Source organism: Prinia subflava, chromosome 19 (genome assembly GCF_021018805.1).
Source record: "Prinia subflava isolate CZ2003 ecotype Zambia chromosome 19, Cam_Psub_1.2, whole genome shotgun sequence".
NCBI lineage: Eukaryota > Metazoa > Chordata > Aves > Passeriformes > Cisticolidae > Prinia > Prinia subflava.
This window is the reverse complement of record NC_086265.1, coordinates 1,543,355-1,559,174: the sequence shown is the minus strand read 5'-3', so window position 1 is coordinate 1,559,174 and position 15,820 is coordinate 1,543,355. Positions and strand designations below refer to the sequence as shown.

At 43.3% G+C, this 15,820-nt stretch overlaps 1 protein-coding gene across 2 annotated transcripts in view; it reads left to right on the top strand.

The window, feature by feature from the left end:
• The window catches only part of AACS (acetoacetyl-CoA synthetase), a 37,421-nt gene extending 27,080 nt beyond the window's left edge, over nucleotides 1-10,341 (top strand). The window contains exons 11-18 of one of the 2 annotated variants that reach the window (XM_063415830.1): nucleotides 612-676; nucleotides 861-983; nucleotides 2,272-2,385; nucleotides 2,537-2,662; nucleotides 4,156-4,225; nucleotides 4,892-4,950; nucleotides 6,356-6,558; nucleotides 9,058-10,341. In XM_063415830.1, the coding sequence (XP_063271900.1) occupies nucleotides 612-676; nucleotides 861-983; nucleotides 2,272-2,385; nucleotides 2,537-2,662; nucleotides 4,156-4,225; nucleotides 4,892-4,950; nucleotides 6,356-6,558; nucleotides 9,058-9,195 (898 nt within the window). In that variant the 3' untranslated portion in view covers nucleotides 9,196-10,341. The remainder of the gene's footprint in view (nucleotides 1-611; nucleotides 677-860; nucleotides 984-2,271; nucleotides 2,386-2,536; nucleotides 2,663-4,155; nucleotides 4,226-4,891; nucleotides 4,951-6,355; nucleotides 6,559-9,057) is intronic. The other variant, XM_063415831.1, reaches the window with a different exon arrangement.
• The last annotated feature ends 5,479 nt before the right edge of the window (nucleotides 10,342-15,820 follow it).

Here is a 15,820-nt window from a genome sequence, read left to right as displayed (position 1 = left end):
GGCACTTCCATTGATAGATGGAATAAACACAGCCTTTGTCTCAAGTTTTAATTCTGTTGTATTGAAGAGCTCCAAATACACTTTGCCAAGAGCAGGATTGAATTGTTCTGTTGGGCCTAAATGAACAGATTCTTATTCATTTGGGCATGGTATCTCTAGAAAATCACTGGTTGCAGTCCCAGAGTAAAGTATTTTTTTGTCAAACTGTGCCCTGAAATGACAAAGTTTCTCTGTGTAATTTTCCAAGGCACTCTTGGAAAATTATGGTCTATTAATAAAATAAACATTCTAACATTTTGTGGTGTCTTTGGAGTGTTCTGCAGTTACAAATTCCTGTAAATGGAAGTGCATGTCTTGGTGAGATGGGAAAGCTTTGCTTAATATTTAGAGTTAAAAGTTTCAAAGCTGCAGGGATGACATTTGATCTGACTGATTTTGATAGTTCCAGAGGATGTGCCTTGCACTTGGGAAGCTCTAAGAGGCTGCATTGTTTGTCTAATCCAGGTACAGGGTGTGTAACAGCCTCTGCTCACTGCAGTGGGAATTGCAGGTCTTTACAATCTTAGCATATTTAAATATGCAAAACACATAAACCTTTTTTTCCCCTCTAGGATCACCATCCTTGGAACGGGTGCAAAGTGGCTGGCTGTGCTAGAAGAGAAAAATTTAAAGCCATGTAAGCTTCAAAAAGCTGGTGAATCCCTTCTGTCCTCCCTCCTACCTTTCCTCTCCTGGTTCTGGCTCCCTGTCTTGTCACAGCCCTTTATGTAATTACTCTGGATTGTAGTGACAAATAGTTCCAAACACTTGGAAAAAAAAAAAATCTGCCTCAACCTGTGTTGCTTTTTCTCCTTTTTAAGGTGAAACCCACAATCTGCAAACACTCCACACTATCCTGTCTACAGGATCACCTCTCAAATCCCAGAGCTACGAGTATGTCTACAAACACATCAAAAGCAGTGTCCTCCTGGGATCCATTTCAGGTGAGCCTTTCATGCTGCAGCATCTCAGGAATTCTCTGATTGCCTGTGCAATTCCTCCCTGCTTGTTTGGGAAGCTTAAGCCTCTGGATCATTTGGGTTTGGTTGCAGTTAAACTGGAATGAGCTCTTTTTAGTGCTGAGGTTTTTCTGCATAATTCACTGTGCCATAATGAAACTCGGGCACTCCAAAGTGGTTTTGGTGGATGTTTTGGATTTTAAGTGTGATCATTTATTTTGACTGGCTGTCCTTAGGGGTGGCAGGGTGAGATCAAGCAAAGAGTCTATTAACCTACAGAACATACTGTTCTGCATATAGCTGACTTTAGCAGAAAATACCTCTTGGAGAGTTCCCATTTCTGTTCTTTTGTGCCAAGTAATTGGCACTGCAGACGGGTTTTTTGTGGATTATATAATTAGAGAAATATCAAGCCCCCATGCTGTGCAGTTTGTTGTGAGCAGAACTGGCTGAGGCAACTTCTGCTCACGTAAGGTCCACCACAGCATTCCTCATTTTGCTTTGTAACAAGGACTGACTTTTTCAAAGGGCTTTTTAACTCAGTTTGATTTCTAAAATATAACTTTTCTGCTACTGAAGTTATCTCAGACTCTGGGCTCAGTAAGAGTAGTGCTGAATCTAGAACTTGCTACTACAGACATTAATAGACTCAAATGCAGAAGCCTATTTTTGAGAAAAGCTAACATGATTGATTTGTGTCTTAATTCTCTTCCATAAAGTCCTAGAAAGACTATAAATATTCCAGTTAAGTAAGCACTTTGACAGTATCTATTTTTCTTAAGATAACTGTTCATCCTGAAGGCCTGGCTCCCCTCCTCCCATGCTGATAAGGAATAAAAGCTTAAGTAAATGTTGAGTGGAATAGCTTGACTGGTTACTTTAAACTAATGAAAACCAACAAGAAAACATCTATAAGTAATTCTGTAAATATCTGAAGTCTGTAAAGTAGAGCCTGTTTATTTTCTCTCTCCTATAAATGGAAATTTCCTTAAATGAGATTAAAGAGACTGTTGGAAGGAGAAAAGTTACGCCTTAAGGGATAGTTCTGCATGAAAGACATGCACATATAACAAGATATATAAAGTAAGGAAGAAAGCCTTTTAATAAAAGTCACAACATCCTGGATAATGCTGTTTGTTCTGTGCTGCTTAGTGTGGAGCAGAAGCCCTTGGCAAAGGTTGGCAGTTGGCTGTCCCAGAGTTCCTGTGTGGTTTTTCAGGTTTGCTTTTTCCAAAAAATACTGTATATTCTCAATGGATTTCTTTTATTGTAGGTGGAACAGATATAATTTCATGTTTCATGGGTCACAACGTTACAGTTCCTGTTTACAAAGGAGAAATTCAGGCCAGAAATCTTGGAATGGCTGTAGAAGCATGGAATGATGAAGGTAACTGATCCAAAATACTGTGCACATGTAGAAAATACAGAAGCTAGATGATTTTAACTTTAACAACAAGTAATGAGTGTAGATGCCCTTTGCTTTGTTACTGTTATTTACAGAAAGGAAATGTGGAAAATACCTCTTTCTTTGTCAACAGGAAAACCAGTTTGGGGTGAAAGTGGAGAGCTGGTTTGCACCAAGCCCATTCCCTGTCAGCCCACACACTTCTGGAACGATGAGAATGGAAGCAAATACAGAAAGGCTTATTTCTCCAAATTCCCAGGTGGGTAATGAAGCCTTTGGGCGATGCAGGCTGTAAGGGGAGAGGCACAGGTTTATTTGCTGCTGCCCAAGGAGCAGCTCTGAGTCCCAGTTCCCAGGCTGAGAACTCCGCGGTGTTCCCTGATCTCGCTCTGTTTCCTGGTGTTCTGTTTTGAACAGAGATCCAAATAAAACCAGTCAGGATCTCTGCACAGCTCTACTCCAGAGTTTGTGCTGCTGTCCTCAGGCAGGTCTGCCTGTCCCAGGCTGCTTGGCACGGGTGTGACAGGAGGGGAACAGGTCAGGAGCAGCCAGCTATCGATGGGTGCTGCTGCACCTCTGCCAGCCTGCCCTGCCTGCCTGCAGAGCCAGTCCCAAGGGATGAGTGCTGACCTGCTGCCTCATTAGCATCATTATTAAATATATATTACATATGTGCCGCCTCAGATGTGCATATTCTGCATCCTTAGCATTGTACAGAATAAAGGAACAGGCACCTGTGGACCAGAGGCTTTTCTTGGTAATTATGGAGAACTCTGTTCATCCAGGGCTTTTCCTGATGTGGCACAGCAATGCCAAAATCCCTGGTGCCTCTGGGGCAGGGATTTTTTAGGAACAGGATCTCCAGCTGCTGGTTTTTTGGATGTGGAAAGTTTGTTTTTTTTTTAAAATAAATATCAACAATACAGAGTGGATTCACAAGAAAAGTCAGGATGTGCAGCAGGAGATAATCATAGGAAAACTGAGGAATGTGGAAGTTACAATCTGTATTTAAGCCTGACAGCAGTAAATAGAAAAAAAACCCCAGTGTGACAGTTTTAAGACTGAAATCACTGAGGTTCTGTCTGGACCCCTTTTCTGTCTTTCCTTGTAAATGGGCTTGAGATGGTAACAGTCAAGTTGGAAAATGATCTTATGTGCAAATAATTGAAGTTGGTATTTTTCCTCAGAAAAACTTGAGTAGAATTGGGTTGTACTTCTAGTTTTGGCAGGCTGCTGTGGCAGTCTCAATCTTCAATAACAATGAAAAGTCAAACCTGATTTTGCATTAAGACAAATCAAGAACAGTGAATGTAAAAGCTCCTTAGGGAATTGTTGCTACCTATTACACAAGCCCTGAAAGCTTCTTGTACAGAATTGTGCAGAATAAAAAAAAAAAATGGATCAAGAAAGACAATGAATCAAGGTGGGAATGTTACTTTTGTGGAAGATGCTTCCAGTAATTCAGAATGAGGTGTTCAGAGCAGCTATTCACTGGTTTGGTAAGGAATGCTGTGTGGCCATGCAAACAAGCAATCAGATCTAACCTGGGCTTGGATCCTGATTTCTGAGCTGGTTCTTTGCAGGAAATGTGGTGTGGGCTGTTTGTGTAGCTCAGTACTTACCCCGGCTGGGGGCAGTTCTCACAATATATCAGCTGTATTTGTATTTCACTCATTAAATGCCAGCTGAATTAGTGTCTGCTGTGACTGATGGAGAAATCAGCTGCTTTTAACCCTTGCCTTTCCCCACCAGGTGTTTGGGCCCACGGAGATTACTGCAAAATTAACCCCAAGACTGGAGGCATTGTCATGCTGGGGCGCAGGTACGGAGTTCTGCTGGCAGGGCTTGGAGCAAACAAGTGTTGGAATTTGCAGGCTTCACCCAGGAGTGAAATGCACGTGATTGTGTCACCCTGGTTAGCTTTATATTAATTTAATTGAATCCCGTATTGTGGATTTCAACCCTTAAATTCACCAGAGCAGCTGGGTTTGAGGGAAGGGAGCACATTTTGGGGTTCTACCCCACTTTATCTACGAACACAAGACTGTGCTGGACTTGGTTTTGTGTTCCATGGTTCATAATGGTCACAGGAGTTTGGATTGAGAGTGCAGCACACTCAAGGTGGGGAACTGAGGATTTATTTTGTTGCCACCACCTTTTTTTACAGCCAGACTTCCTTACAGCAGGTCAGGGGTGAAGCTGTGCCTGTGTCAGTGGTCACAGACACCCAGGATCACAACTGGGGCTGAATTCACTGTTGGCATTTCAGAGTTGAGAACAAAGTTGAGTGAATTAATTAAGCTGCTGTTCCCTGTACCAGATTCATTCTAATGAGTAAAATGCTGTTTTGACTCAAATTCTCTTAAAATTCTGTTTCTAATGTGGCTTTGCTTTCACTAGAGAGACTTGGTTAATTGCATCAATTTTTCCTCTTCATCAAGCTGTAATCATATTTTAATGTTTCTCTGTTTTATTTGTTATTTTTCAGTGATGGTACATTAAATCCCAATGGAGTAAGATTTGGAAGTTCTGAAATCTATAACATAGGTATGAAATCAACTTTCCACCTCTTCCAGCCATGACATTGTTGCCTTAAATGTGAAATTTAAGCATTACAAAGCTGTTTAGAAGGATTAAGTAAGAAAAAACTTGCTGTGTTTCAAATGAGACAGTACAGAGTATGTTAGTATCAGTAAAATTTGATTTTGTAAACTTCAAACTGGTTGCTTTCCTGAAGTACCTGTAGGGTGGGAGGTAACTCCTTGGGATATACAAAAGCAACATTTTATGGAGCAGGATTTTTCTTTTTTCCTGAACCTGTCAGGCTTTTCTCTTCCCCTGAAGGCAAGCTCTTGACACTGTTTTTATTGCACTTTCTGGATAGTTAGAAGTAGTTCTTGAGGTTGTGCTTTGTATTTCAGAGGCTGTGTTGTGACAGGTGGGGAAACTGTCCCTGCAGAGGCGCTAACTGAGCCTCCAGGACCTGTTGTGTCACCAGGACCTTCAGTCCCCTGTCTGTGCTGCAGCAGGGAGAGCCAGGGAAGAATGGCTTAGTGCAAAACCTTAGCTGTCCCAAAAACAAGAGTAAAATTTTATGGACCTGAATGATCCTTGCGATAAATGCCAATAACTCGCTTTTTGAAATTTATGAAAATTTAATAAAGAATAAAAATTGGTTACAAAAAAATTAATACAATAATAAAAGTTTAAAAAGTTTTCAGAGACAGGACAAATAGTGAGGCAATAAGAGCAAAGAAAGGTAGCCCAGGTCTACCGTCCCCTCTCCTCTCAGACAAAAGCTGCGAGAAAGAAGGGCCCCGTTAGAGAGAAGCATCTCTATTTTTGAGGACAAACTTTAATGATTATGCATACTTTATCTAAGAAAAGCCCGTTTGCCACGAGCCTTTTGCAAAACTCCTGGCGTCCTGGAGTCTGGCTTAACCAGGCGGCTTTGTGGATTCAAGGAGATATGCAATGGTCTCGCTTGACCAGGGTGGTTTCGAGGAGATATGCATGGTCTGGATTGGTCAGGGTGGTTTCAAGGAGATATGCATCTTTCCCTCTGAAACATCCAAGAGGGGTTTTAGTCTGGCTTGTTGTAATTGTTCTCTCTGTGTAGAAACCTCTGGGTTATCTTCTCTTTGCTCTTGAGCTAAGGACAATACCTTACACACAATTCTTACTTAGATTCAATGTTAAAAACTACATTTACTATGTTATTTAAAATGTTAATATTGCATAACTTTTCTACCTAGCATATTACATATAGTAAATATCTGCGTAGAGCCACACACACAATATGCCTTTTTCACAATCCTTAAACCTGCATTTTCACATAAGAGCTGACATTTCAGAGCCCTTGCAGGGGGGGCGATTTTATTTGATGCCACCGCGCAATCCGCGCGTTAGAACCCTCCGTAAACCCGAGCCCTAACGAGGCTTCCCTTTGCAGTGGAGGCCTTTGAGGAGGTGTCTGACAGCCTCTGCGTGCCCCAGTACAACAAGGACGGCGAGGAGAGGGTGATCCTGTTCCTGAAGATGGCCTCCAGCCACGCCTTCAGCCGCGCCCTGGTGCGCCGCATCCAGGACTCCATCCGGCAGGCGCTGTCAGCCCGGCACGTCCCCAGCCTCATCCTGGAGACCAAAGCCATCCCGGTATGTCAGCCAAGAGCCTGCCTGCTGTTTTCTTTGTCACCTTGAATAGTAATTAAGGAGCGGTTGTCACTGCTCTTCAAACCCACATACGTGGAAATTTTAGCATCTCAAAAGTGTATTCGAGCTTTATAAATAGTTTGTCTGTGTTGCCTAGCAACATCTTTTCATCTCCTCTTCAGCTGAGCGTGGTTTTTGTTTTTTAAATGGGTTGCGTTTTCTCAGTAATATGTACTTAAACCTCTTAAAAGAAAATATTAAAAAGGTAATTTAACTTTAGCTTTTCTGGCTATCCATAAGCACTTTTTGTTTTTGTTTCCCTGTTACAAGTGACATTCTTAGGAAAGCTGAGAGCACTTGGCAAACTCAGAAGATCATTTTGTAAAGCATTTCGCTATTACATCTGTTTAGCCACTTAAATGCAGCTCTGTCACTGTCTTAACAGTAACAGTACTTAAAATGAAATTGTTGTGCTTGTTCAGGGAGAGAAAAGAAATTGGTGTGGCTGAAGGTTCTGCATGCTCAGTCTTTTGAAGCCGTTCTGCTGGAGCTCTTTGTGTGAACTCTCGAGTTGGAATGGCTGTTTCACAGCCCTCCCTGGTGTTTGTCTCCTCAGTGACTCTGAGCAGCAGAATGGGGGTGCAGAGTGTGGTTTTCCCAAGTCCCATTTGCACACAGACTCGAGTGTGTGTGGAGAAAACACCTGAGACTTCAGAGCCATCACTTGGGGCTGGTGCCCCTTTCCTGCCAGTGCAGGTTTCCATGTGGAGGTGCTGGAGGGTTCAGAATGCTCTGTGTGCTCCACAGAGGGATCTGGCCCTGATCCTGGAGTTAATTTTGTTTCAGGATGCTGCTGGCAGATAATCCTTGGCTCCAAATGTCTTTGCATGAGTGTAAAATTCCCTCAAGTTCCCATTTTTCCAGCTTCTGTGTGGGGTGTTGAACTTGTGAACCCTGTGAATCACCTGAACGTACAGCAGGGAGGTGTTGGGGATGGGCTGCCCCTCAGGAGAGCCTGCTTAGATCATTAATTAGTTCACACATTGACTGAATTGAGTGAATTTTAATTACCTTTCAGATAAATCTGCCAGTGGTGAAGTGATCAAAGCTGTCACACACCTTTCTTTAAAAGTTCTGCTTGGAAGGGAAAGGTAGAAGCAGTACAGCTGTGCTGAGGTGATTTGGCAGCACAAAACATGTGTTTTAGTAGGATATTCAGTATTTAAAACACAGTGTGGCCCTGTCTAGTTCTGTCCTGACCAGATAAACACTCTGCTCATCATCCACAGGATTCACTGATTAAAGTAAACTAATTTACTTTGAACAGCCTCATCCTTTTTTAAAGGGGGCAGTTCCCTTGCAGGCCACTGAGCTGTTGTGGTTTCTGGGCACCTGTGAAAATTGGATTACAGATTGAGGAGAGAGATGAGGGTGGCTCAGGAGGGCAGGGTTACACGTGAATTCAGCAGCTCTAAAAAGGAAAAATTTGGGTTTTTTTTTTAATTTTGTATGGAGACACTATTGCAAGAGTGTGCTGAGGATTATTTCACCTGGATGATCCCCAGTGGTAAATGGTGGTGCCTGGAGCTCAGGAGGTTCAGGGGCTTTGAGGGACCAGCCTGGGTTCCCTCATCAGCAGATGGAGCAGAAAAGCAGGTGGGCTCCTGTTCCCAGAGCAAGCAGAGGCTTCGAGGAGGGATTTGTGTGTCAGCTTTACAAAGCTGCCACCCCCAAAATGCCTCAGTGGCACCAGGAGGGGGCTCAGAAAAGCCTTTGGTGCCTCTAAAAACAGAGATCACCCAAGATGGGCCTTGGCTGCCCCCCCTGCAGCAGATCCTCCTTGCTGTGTCACAAATTACAGTGCTCTGATCCTGAGAGAAGAGTTTAGGGGTTTTTTTTTCTGCTGTGTCCTTACTTTGAGTCACACAGTGTAATAGAATTTGTGTGATTCAGAAGTGAGGTGAAGCCTCTGTTGGTTACGGTTTATTTTATTTGTTATGGTTTGTTTTGAAACATTTAACTGTAGAGGAACACTTAAGCTCAGAGCTTCACTTCACCCTTTTAGAAAAACTGTTCAATTCAGATAAGAAAGTCATGGTTTTCTTCTGCCAAAGCCCTGTGCAATTTGGGCTTTGTTTTTTGAGCCCACCCTTAAAAAATTAAAATTTGTTTGAACATCGCATGCGTCAGAACATAAAAACCAAATATTTTTAGTGTTTGTACCATGATTCTCATCTGGTTTTGTTGTTTTCTATTGGAGCTTGATCGTGTTCTCACAGAATTGCCAGTAGGAGTAATAAACTGACACAAACTCTTTGAATTCTACCTACTCCTCAAGTGATTTTCAGAAGAAAGTGCTTCAAGTGTAACAAAAGAGAAAGCATTCTGCTAAATTTTGATAGAGTTCTGGAACTGGTGGTGGGGTGGGGGGGTTGTGAATATTTTCATAAAGCTGCTACACGAAATAAAAGTAATTTTATCTTTGCTGGTTTTGTTTTTCAGTACACAGTAAATGGGAAGAAAGTGGAAGTAGCTGTGAAGCAAATAATTGCAGGGAAACAAGTGGAGCAGCGGGGAGCTTTCTCAAACCCAGAGGCTTTGGACCTGTACCAAAATATTCCTGAGCTTCAGGACTATTAAAGTCACTTGTTTGGGTGTTTTTTTGGTTTGGTTTTATTTTTTTTTGTCTTTGTTCTGTATTTGTTTTGTATATACCAATACTGTATGTAAAGAAAAAGCTCTATTTAATACCAGTGGTTCTTTTAAAAGGAAAAAATATTTCATGAAGTGCATTATGAAAGGCTTGGGTAAAGCTTAGCTCCCTTTTATTGGTTAAATATGCCATATATTTTGGAGTTTTTTCAGCCTGGAAGGAGAAACCTGCCTGTTTTGATTTTTATATATATGAGTATATCTTTTCTGGTTAGATTTACATCAGCAGCCCATCAAATGGGAGCACCAATAGTTGCAGTTGCAGATATTTCTTTCATAAAATGTTTGCTTCCTTTTTTTTTTTAACTGGATTTTTAGCAACATTTTTCAGTCCCTGTGTTTGTCTCCTGGAAGGGAACACTGATTTTAACCCCTTCTCTCTGTAGTGTGCATTCAAACGTTTTTATAAAGCCAAATCATAATGCACTAAACTCATCTGACTCGACTCAGAATCATTTCAGTCTTGAAATCTCTCATGGTACCTTTGAGGGGAATTGCTGCTTCATTTTGTGCTGAACCTTTTTTGTTTTAAGCTGAGAGACTTCAGGGGGCTCCGAAGGTGAAGGGAGCATTTGGCTCCTCCTCATTCCTGGGGGACTCCAGGTTATTTCCATGGGATTTACTGTCAGTATGTGGATTAACAGAATTATGGTTGGAAAAGACATTTTGCTTCCTTGGGTGGAGTCCTCTGTTGGCTCCAAGGTCAGCTGAGGAATTCCAGGGTGTTTCTTTATTAAAAGCTGATGGGTTTTGTAACTTTTTTTACTAAATGTCATGTTGAGAGTGAGACACCCCTTTTCTAGGTCTGTAACCCTCCAGTTTATAAAGGGAAAAATACTGTAATTAAAAAACTGAGCTTACTGAAACAGTGAAATGGAAGCACTAAATGTTTTATTTTTCATGAAATGCAGTAGTTGTACCAACCCTCTGGCATTCAGTGTCTCCTGCACTATTTGAATTTTGTGGGTGAAATATTATTGTACTTACAACTGTGTTGAATGCATTCAACGATGATAAAGAGTTAATTAAAAGGAATCAATGCTTTATATATATAATTATATATTACATCTCTCAGCTGTTGCTGTCTTTATTTTCCTTTTGACTGGGTGTTGTGAAATAATTTTTACCTTGGTTTGTTACTGATTTTTAATGGGTTTAATCCAAGTCCAACTTAGTCCAAAACTTTCTATGCTGGTACTTTCTCTACTGTACCAAGTCAGGCCGTGCTGGTGTGATAATAAAAATACCAAGCACCCATTAGAAAAGTATAAAAAGGAGCTATCAAGCTGCCAATAACCTGTGACTAAAAGTACTTTTAAATTCCTTCCCCTTCTGGCTTGCTATATATAAATTTTACATTAACTGTGGCTTTGTATTCATTAAAACTTCATTATATTGTTCTTTAATTCATGCAAAATGTCTGAGGTTTACAAAGCCCAGAGATCCTTATTAATAAGTAATTTTGGGTATGTCATTAATTAAAGATAGTTTAGAAGCACAGATACATTAAGAACATATACAATGCCCAGAGGCTGCTTTTCCTAATCCTTCATCATGTTGGAAACACTGGAGAAAGTTTAATTAATGGATATAATTCGATCTCCTGTAATTGTCAGGTGTTGCAAAGCTTTTCCCAGACATCAGTTACAAACAGAAATATCCATTCTGTAATTTTTACAGATATTTCATTCTGTATTGCCCTGAAAATTACAGGTTTTACCCAGAACCACTGGATGGACACCTTAGGGCTGCCAGGATGGAGCTGTTGTACCTTGAGTGCACAGCCCTCTTCCTTTTATTTTATATATTTTTTATTTTTTTGCCTGTAGCCTATTTATAAATTGAGGTTCACAGTGTTTTGCCTGGAAAGCTCCGTGTGCAGATTTCAGTGGGATGTGTGGCATGCAAATAGAGCTGGCTTCAAGCTCTGACTTAAATGTTCCACAGCAGAGCAATTAGGGCAGAGGAACTCCGGGTGCATTTCCCACCCAGTCCTCTGCAAATTTGAGAGCGACTCTTGAATTATGTGATGGAATCAGCCCCTGTGCCCTTGGAGGATGTGGTTTTATCGTTCCCCTCTTAGAAAAATGTGCTTTTGTCAGCTCCTGTTGGAGCAGGTACTTCCCCCTCCCGCTGCCTTATGATTTCAATTAATTTCCCTGGTTAGTGGTGGTTCTCAACAAAATAAAATGAGCTGGTGCACAGCAGCCCAGGCAGGGCACAGCTGATCAAATTGTTTATTGTTATGTACAAGAGAAATGGGGTGTGTGGATCACTTATTCAGGGGCTTTAAAAACACAGGTAATTGCCTGATGGAATGCAACTTCCCCGAGGCTGTTACTGTCTTTCAGTTTAGTGCATACATGTTTAAAAGTATTTCATTTATGAGCTGAGCAGTCACTCACACAGGTAAATGGGTGTTAAAATTAGGTTTAAAGTGCAGTAGGAGGGAGTACCAGGGTCTGAGACCTCGGGAGAGCTGTAGGGTTTTGGGCTGGGGGAAGCTGGAGTCTGTAGGGGATGCTCTGGGCCACCTTTGAGACCCTGATCAGGGATGTTTCAGGAGATGAAGGCTTTGGGTTTCTACAGGTGCCCTCTGGAGCTCCTGCACTGAAATTGTTCAGCTTGTGTTTCCTGAGGTGCCAGTCTGGTCCCTGGATCCTGCAGAGCTGAGGATAAATCCAGGATTGCCTGGTTCCTCCTTCCCTTTCTAGAGGGGAGGGTATTTTTAGCTCATTTATAACCAAGTCTGGGAGAGCAACGAGCTGTAGTTTAATTTTCTTCTACACCTTTTGTAGGCAGGAGCAGCTCTGTGTCCTAACCTGTGTTCTCCCAGCAATGAGCCGGGGTGGGAATTGCTGAGAAGTGTGGCCACGATCCAGGGTGGCAGCCTGGGGACTGAGGGGACACACACTCCCCTGGCTGGGACTTAGGGGCCTCTTTAGACTCAAATAACAAAATAATCAACATCATCCCGAGCACGCTGCCCTGCAGGATCTGTGTGCAGAGCAGGAGTGACTGTCACACACAGAGGAAAGGGAATCAGCCTCTGGAATGCTGGGGGAGAATTCCTGAACAATTCCAGCTGCAGAACAATGAGATGTCCCAAAGGCAGGGGCTCCGGCTGCCCACACGAGTTCTCACCGTGGCTCCTGAGGGCCACAGAAATTCTCCCAAACCAGCAGCTGGAGATGAACCCCAGTGAGGAACCAGCTCTGGTGGGGCTGGGAAAATCCTCGGCACGCCCTGGGCTGTGCAGCGCATTAGTGAGAGCTTAATTGGGCCTTGTACTTCTTAATTAGAAGACCTTAACGAATTCTCCTCCTACTGCTTTGGACAAGTGGTTTTGTAAAGTTCAAGAGGCTTATCAGCATTCAGCCTGAGATTCCAGCTGAAAGGAGAATGTCCCTTGGAACAAAACCATCATCTCCAGGATTGGTAATTAGTTTACAATAGCATATTAAAGTACACATCGCTAATGTGAGAAGGTTCACATCGCTAATGAGGAATCTACTAAAAAAAGAAAAAGTCCCTTTTCCAGTTTTGTTCCCTCTTCTGTAGATTTAAAGGGAGTTCAGTGTTGGCTGCTGCAGCCACTGGTGGGGATATCTGTGGGATCAGGGAATGGTTTGGGCTGGAAGGGACCTCTCAGGATGACCCAGTTCCACCCCCAAATTCTGTTTTTGTTTTACAAAGGGAGTGATTGCTTCTAGCATTCCCACTCTATTGATCTACAGCCTGAGTGTTTATCTTCACCTTCCTTCAGCCACAAAGAGGTTAAAGCTAAATGGAAATAAATTGTGAAGAAAATGGCAGAAATCGTTGAGAATTTGTGCTGGTTTAACTGACTTGGTTTGAAAGGTGAGCTGGGTTTAAACCAGTGTCACTTCAACCCTCGCCAGAGCTGAAGGAGGTGGCCTTGAGTGTACAAATGTGATACTCAGCTGAGAATTTTAATTTGTCTGGTTCTCATGTATAATAAAATATGCTAGATACATGACACTTCATGAATTAATGCAGGAGTATAAAGCAGAGGAGCGGTTCCTGTACAGGACTTGTTCTTATAATGCAAATGCCAAGCAAGGCTTTAAATGGCCCTGGCTATCTGGAATCATGGAGCCCATTTCACGCTTCACTTCAGGGTTTGTTCCCATTTCCTCAACCTTTTTGTAATTAGAGGGTGTGTGCCTGCGAGAGGGGAGGGAAATTAGGAAGGAAATGCCCATGGGAACCCCCTGCATGTGTGGGAGCTTTTCGGGAGTCACCAAGAGAGGAGGCAGGGGCAGAGCCCAGCCTGGCAGTCCCTGCCCTCTGTCCTCAGCACAGGGGCTGGGAAAAGGAGTTTTTAAACCCTGCTGGTGCCACTGCCAGGGCTGGCCTGGCCTCTGCACCCTCCTGCCAAAGCTGGGAGCAGCCCCTGCCCCGAGTGTGGCTGTGCCAGCAGCTCCAGGCTGGCAGGTGAACAAACACCTGCAAAAAAAAACCCCAAACCAAGGCTGATGGAAAGGTGATGGAACATGGAGAGCTTCAGACAGCTCCAGCCTCCCACTGCTCCCAGGATATGATCACTCCCCTGGTGAAACCTGTAATTACATTAAGAGGACAGCTGGTTCTATTGGCATAAAAATATTGAGACATGGCTGTAAAAACAGAGGTTTTCTCCTAATGCAGCTCAGATTAAAACGGGGGAGGGGAACAGAGATTTTGATAGCTCATAAAATGATTTTTTTTCCCTGAGTCTCAGGGTATTATCTCAATCTTTGTGGAAGCAGAGCAGCTCTGTGAATGGGAGGAAGAACATTACCCTCGCTGGGATTACGGTGGTTACAGGCAGAGAGTGGGATCAGGGCTGAGCTGTTTAACACCTCCAGGGCTGATTCTCCTCCTCTCCCACCCTTTGCTCCTCAGGGACCACCCCTGCCCTGTGCCTGTGGCCCTTGGCACCACGGCTGAAAACCAGAACTCGCTTTCAGAGTGCCAGAACCACTGGGAACCCGCAGACATCCAGAGAAAAGGCTGAACACGTTTCCTCCCCAGTTTAAGAGTTTCTGCCTTTATTCCCTGGTGCAGAACCTCAGTTATCACTGAGTTATACATGAACTTGTTACTTCCATGTACAAACAGGAGGAAGAGGAGTTTTTAGGCAATGCAGAGTCTGATGGGACAATTCTGTTACATTTTGGTGGGTCCCTGCTTGACCTGTAAATTGACACTCCAAAAAGTCAAAAGTCACTCTGCGTCTTATCCTGGTATTTAATTTTCTGTGCTTCAGCAGCAGGGGGTGAAAGGGGGCTGGAATGGGTTTATTCGGATATGAGACAAAAATAACTATTTTTTAAAATGGCTCTAATCAGGCAGAGAGCATTTTTCTGTCTGTTCTTCCCCTTCTGCCTCCCTGGCTCCTGTACCGAGTTTCTGTTGGGGTGTGTGAACTCCTGCCTGCTCCACGTGCTGCTTCCTCACTTTTAGGATCACAAACCCGTCCTTAATGGAGACCTTGATTTGTAAATGTTGGGGATGTCACATAATGGCCACTCTGAGCTGCCTCACTAAGAGGCTCATTCCTGGATTTAGGATCCTTGGAAATGCCATCTATGGACATTAGAGGCATTAAGGTAATTAATAACAAAGAAAATGCCACGTTGATATGGTTTGGGAATAGGTAACACACCAAGAACCTGGGAAGAAGGATTTTGGGGAGAGAGAGTGACATAATTTACTGCCCCCCTCCCAAACCTCCCGCACATTCATTATGCCTTAAATATTCTCACGCTGAGTTTTTTCCAATGGTCTAATTATAAACTTCATTATAATTGTTCATTAGTTTTATTTTGTTCAATTAGCTGAGCAAGTTGCCAAATGAAATACAAGGCTGGCAATTAGCTTGATCTAATCGTAATGAGCCACTCAAACTGGGTCACCAAATATGTTCGTTTATAGCACTTCTTCTATTTTTTTTTTTCCAATTGGTGAACAAAAACATAAATATTCAGAGCATCTCCTGCTCCAAGGAGTGGAAATTTCCCACTCATTTATTGGAATAGAAAAAAAAAAAAAATCAATTGTTCTGCTCCTGGTGGTTCAGCAAGGTGCGGCCCAGGCAGCAGCTGAGCAGGGACAGCCAGGACAGAGCTTTATCTGCTCGGAATTCCACAGAATTCCGTGTTACAGTGGCAGAAGGGACCTTGAGGGATCACCTGGATCCCACCTGGGCAGTGCTCCGAGGCAGGGGTAGAAGCTGAAGGGTAAAGCTGTGCTGCCTGAAGAGGGAAAGCTGAGCTGAGCTGAGCCGAACCGAGATGAGCTGAGCTGAGCTGAGCTGAGCTGAGCCGAGCTGAGCTGAGCTGAGTCGAGATGAGCTGAGCTGAGCCGAGCTGAGCTGAGCTGAGTTGAGCTGAGCTGAGCTGAGCTGAGCCGAGCTGAGCTGAGCCGATCTGAGCTGAGCCGAGCTGAGCTGAGCTGAGCTGAGCTGAGCTGAGCCGAGCTGAGCTGAGCCGAGCTGAGCTGAGCCGAGCCAGGCCGAGCCGAGCTGAGCCGAGCTGAACTGAGCTGA